The 2808-nt window shown below is 48.5% G+C and overlaps 1 protein-coding gene across 1 annotated transcript in view; it reads right to left on the bottom strand.

Annotated features, from left to right (window-relative positions):
- The window catches only part of RPN1 (ribophorin I), a 15253-nt gene extending 14796 nt beyond the window's left edge, over positions 1-457 (bottom strand). The window contains exon 1 of the mRNA XM_019504953.1: positions 74-457. Coding sequence (XP_019360498.1) covers positions 74-442 — 369 coding nt within the window. The 5' untranslated portion in view covers positions 443-457. The remainder of the gene's footprint in view (positions 1-73) is intronic.
- Between the last annotated feature and the right edge of the window lie 2351 nt (positions 458-2808).

Below are 2808 nucleotides of genomic sequence, written 5' to 3' on the forward strand. Positions count from 1 at the left end.
CCGGCCCCGCCCCCCCGACTGCTGACGTGTCCCTGGGGCCGGGCCCCCCGACCGCGCCGCGCCGGCGCCTCACCTGCACGCCCAGGTAGGCGAGGCGCGGCTCGAGACCGGGCTCCAGCGCCAGCTGGAAGGCGCCTGCGGGCCCCGCGCCGCCCGGAGGGTTGGCCAGGTTCAGCTCGGCCGACACCTTGGCCAGGTGCGTGCTGAGGTCCAAAGTGCGCTTCGCCTCTTCCAGCACCAGGTCCGGGGCCGCCAGGGTACAGCCCAGGCACAGCAGCAAGTGCCACGCGAGCCCCGCCATCGCTGCCACCTCCTGCGCCGCCGCCGCCGGAGAAGGCACAAGATGGCGGCGCCCAGGCCGAGGGAGGGACAAGATGGCGGCGCTCATTGGGGGCGGGGCACAAGATGGCGGCGCCCGGGGCCGAGAGGACCCCGTCCCCATGGCAACTGGGAGGATTCCTCAGTTGCCGGGGAGGTGGGGCCTGAAATTGACAACCTCCACCCAGCCCCGAGTTGTGACTCATAATCACCAACTGTTTCAAGGGTTTCTTTGTGTGATGTCTTTTATTTGACCACCTCTATAGACGGGATAGAGTTAGACAAGCTTTCCAGTGCAAGCCATCCTTCATCAGGTCACCAAAGACACTGTCTCAAAATAAATCCTTGCCTCTCCCCTAATTTTTACTGGAACGTGTTTTCATTTGCTATACCAATACATTATGTAGAACAGCACATCATACAAATAAGTCCTTGCCTATCCCCTAATACCTGCACCACTGGGCCTCCCCCAGCACCATCGCTCTTAGCACTGCCAACTATTTGAGGCCCTGTCATAAAATCATCAGAGTCAACAGCACTGGGCTAAGCATTCAGTGAAAAGCTAAGGCGGAGCAGGCTCGCATGCATGGACTGTCCTAGGATGGGAGAGGAGACCATGCAAGAGCCGTAGTCAGGTCAGGTCTTGGGTGGAAACCATCCATGTCGATTAGACCCAAAAGCAGCCCTGAATCGGTGTTGTGGTCCCTAGCTAAAGGGATAGATGAACGATTGCATTTTTGCAAGTGCCCGGGAGGGCAATGTTATGCTTTATAGTTGCTATGGAGAAAGGGTGCTGGTGTCCGAAGAGACGGACCCAGGTGCGGTGTTGTGTGGGTGCTGGGGAAGGTGGTTCTCTCAGTAGGACGCCTGTTGGGTGTTGGTGGCTGGGACCAGACAAAGTGGTAACAGTATTCTTTTAATTCTCTCTTCCATCCTGAATTTGTGAGCTCTTCTTTTCTGATAGTTTGCCTTTTCTGACTGCCACTTGTTACTCTTCTTTTCCCAGATTAAAAAAGTTTAATTAAACTGAACCAAAATCTAAAAAGTTTGTTAAGAAAATCAAAACTGTCAAGTGTCAGCGCTAAAGTAAAACGTTAGCAACTCAATAGCAAAAAGGGGCCAGAGCCAGAAACCCAAAACAACTAAGACAAAGTAACTAGAACTGAATTAACCCAGGCAAACAGAAGTTTTCATAGAAGCTTTATTGGCTGAACAGATGATTGTGCATTGAGATAATTGCCACTCTGCACTAAATACCTAAAATAGATAATATCAAGATACAGATTATGTCATGTTTGACAGCTCCTCAGTGCAAGTATCAGTTTTCTCTGATTATTCAATGGGGTGTGATAAGGAGCAGGGCTTCTGTGCTACCACAGTACAAGTGAAAAATAACTTTGCAGAACTAGGCAGAGCCTGCCAAATGTGAGAATTAGGGTCAGAGCATGGGAGCAAACATCCATGGCTACTGGATGGTAAAAACCATGGACTAAACACAAACATTTTTTAAATGATTCATCACAATTGACCCACTTCCTCTGCTAACTTCTGTATTCCACATGTAATGACAACCCTCTTTTGAATGGTCTTATTCTTTTACTTAATTATCTCTGTTTCACCTGACCTTTACTTGGTTTGTAGCTATTTTGGATAACTTCTTTTGGCTCCACAGTTCTACTGGCCTCTTTCCCTTCTGTAAATGATTATTTTCATTTGCATGAGAGTTAAACAGAGATCACTGTTTTACCTGGTATTTATCTTAAGCCATCTGCTTCTTTCTTAGATCTGAAGAAGGGCATTTGGTGCCTGAAAACTTATCTAGCATCTGTCCCAACTGTAGAGCTGGTTCAGTAAAAGATATCACAGAATAAATTGTCTCAGAAATATGGTAAGGACATTAGCTAAAGATGGTCCCAAGATATGAAATTTGGACTTGGAGCCAAAGTTTCCCAGTAGCTGGGGGAGATCAGATCTGATCCAGGTGAGGCCTCTGGTACCAACAATATAGAATGATGTAAATGCCTCCTTTTATTTCTTCTCTATCCCTTTGATCCCTGGACTGCGTGGTGGAGACTTCTCACCAGACAAGCTGCTTCAATGTTTGTATTTTACTTTGATTAAATGAGTGCTAGTGTAAGTCTGACAGCTTGGGAAGTAGAATGCAATTAGCACCATAAAAGTATAGGAGGGAGCAGTTTCACTCGCCCAATCCTGCCTGTGTGTCTCAAGCAGTGGCTGCATTTTGGTGATATTTCCAGGCAGCACACTAGCAACCAAAAAATGATATGGTCTGGAGAGATCCCAGAGGCAGCAGTCGTGTTCTCTTCTCCCCCAAGCTGTGGGAAGCAGATGGGGTAAGAAAATGCACGAGGCTCCTTTGGCTGGCTCAGGCCTGGGTCCCATTTTCTCATGAGGAGAAACTTAGTAAATGGGAACGTGCTTCCTGTTCTGACAAAGACTGCTTAGATTAGGAAGACGGAAATGTGATGT

Source organism: Gavialis gangeticus, unplaced genomic scaffold, assembly GCF_001723915.1.
Source record: "Gavialis gangeticus isolate Ggan-Ray unplaced genomic scaffold, GavGan_comp1, whole genome shotgun sequence".
NCBI classification, from domain to species: domain Eukaryota; kingdom Metazoa; phylum Chordata; order Crocodylia; family Gavialidae; genus Gavialis; species Gavialis gangeticus.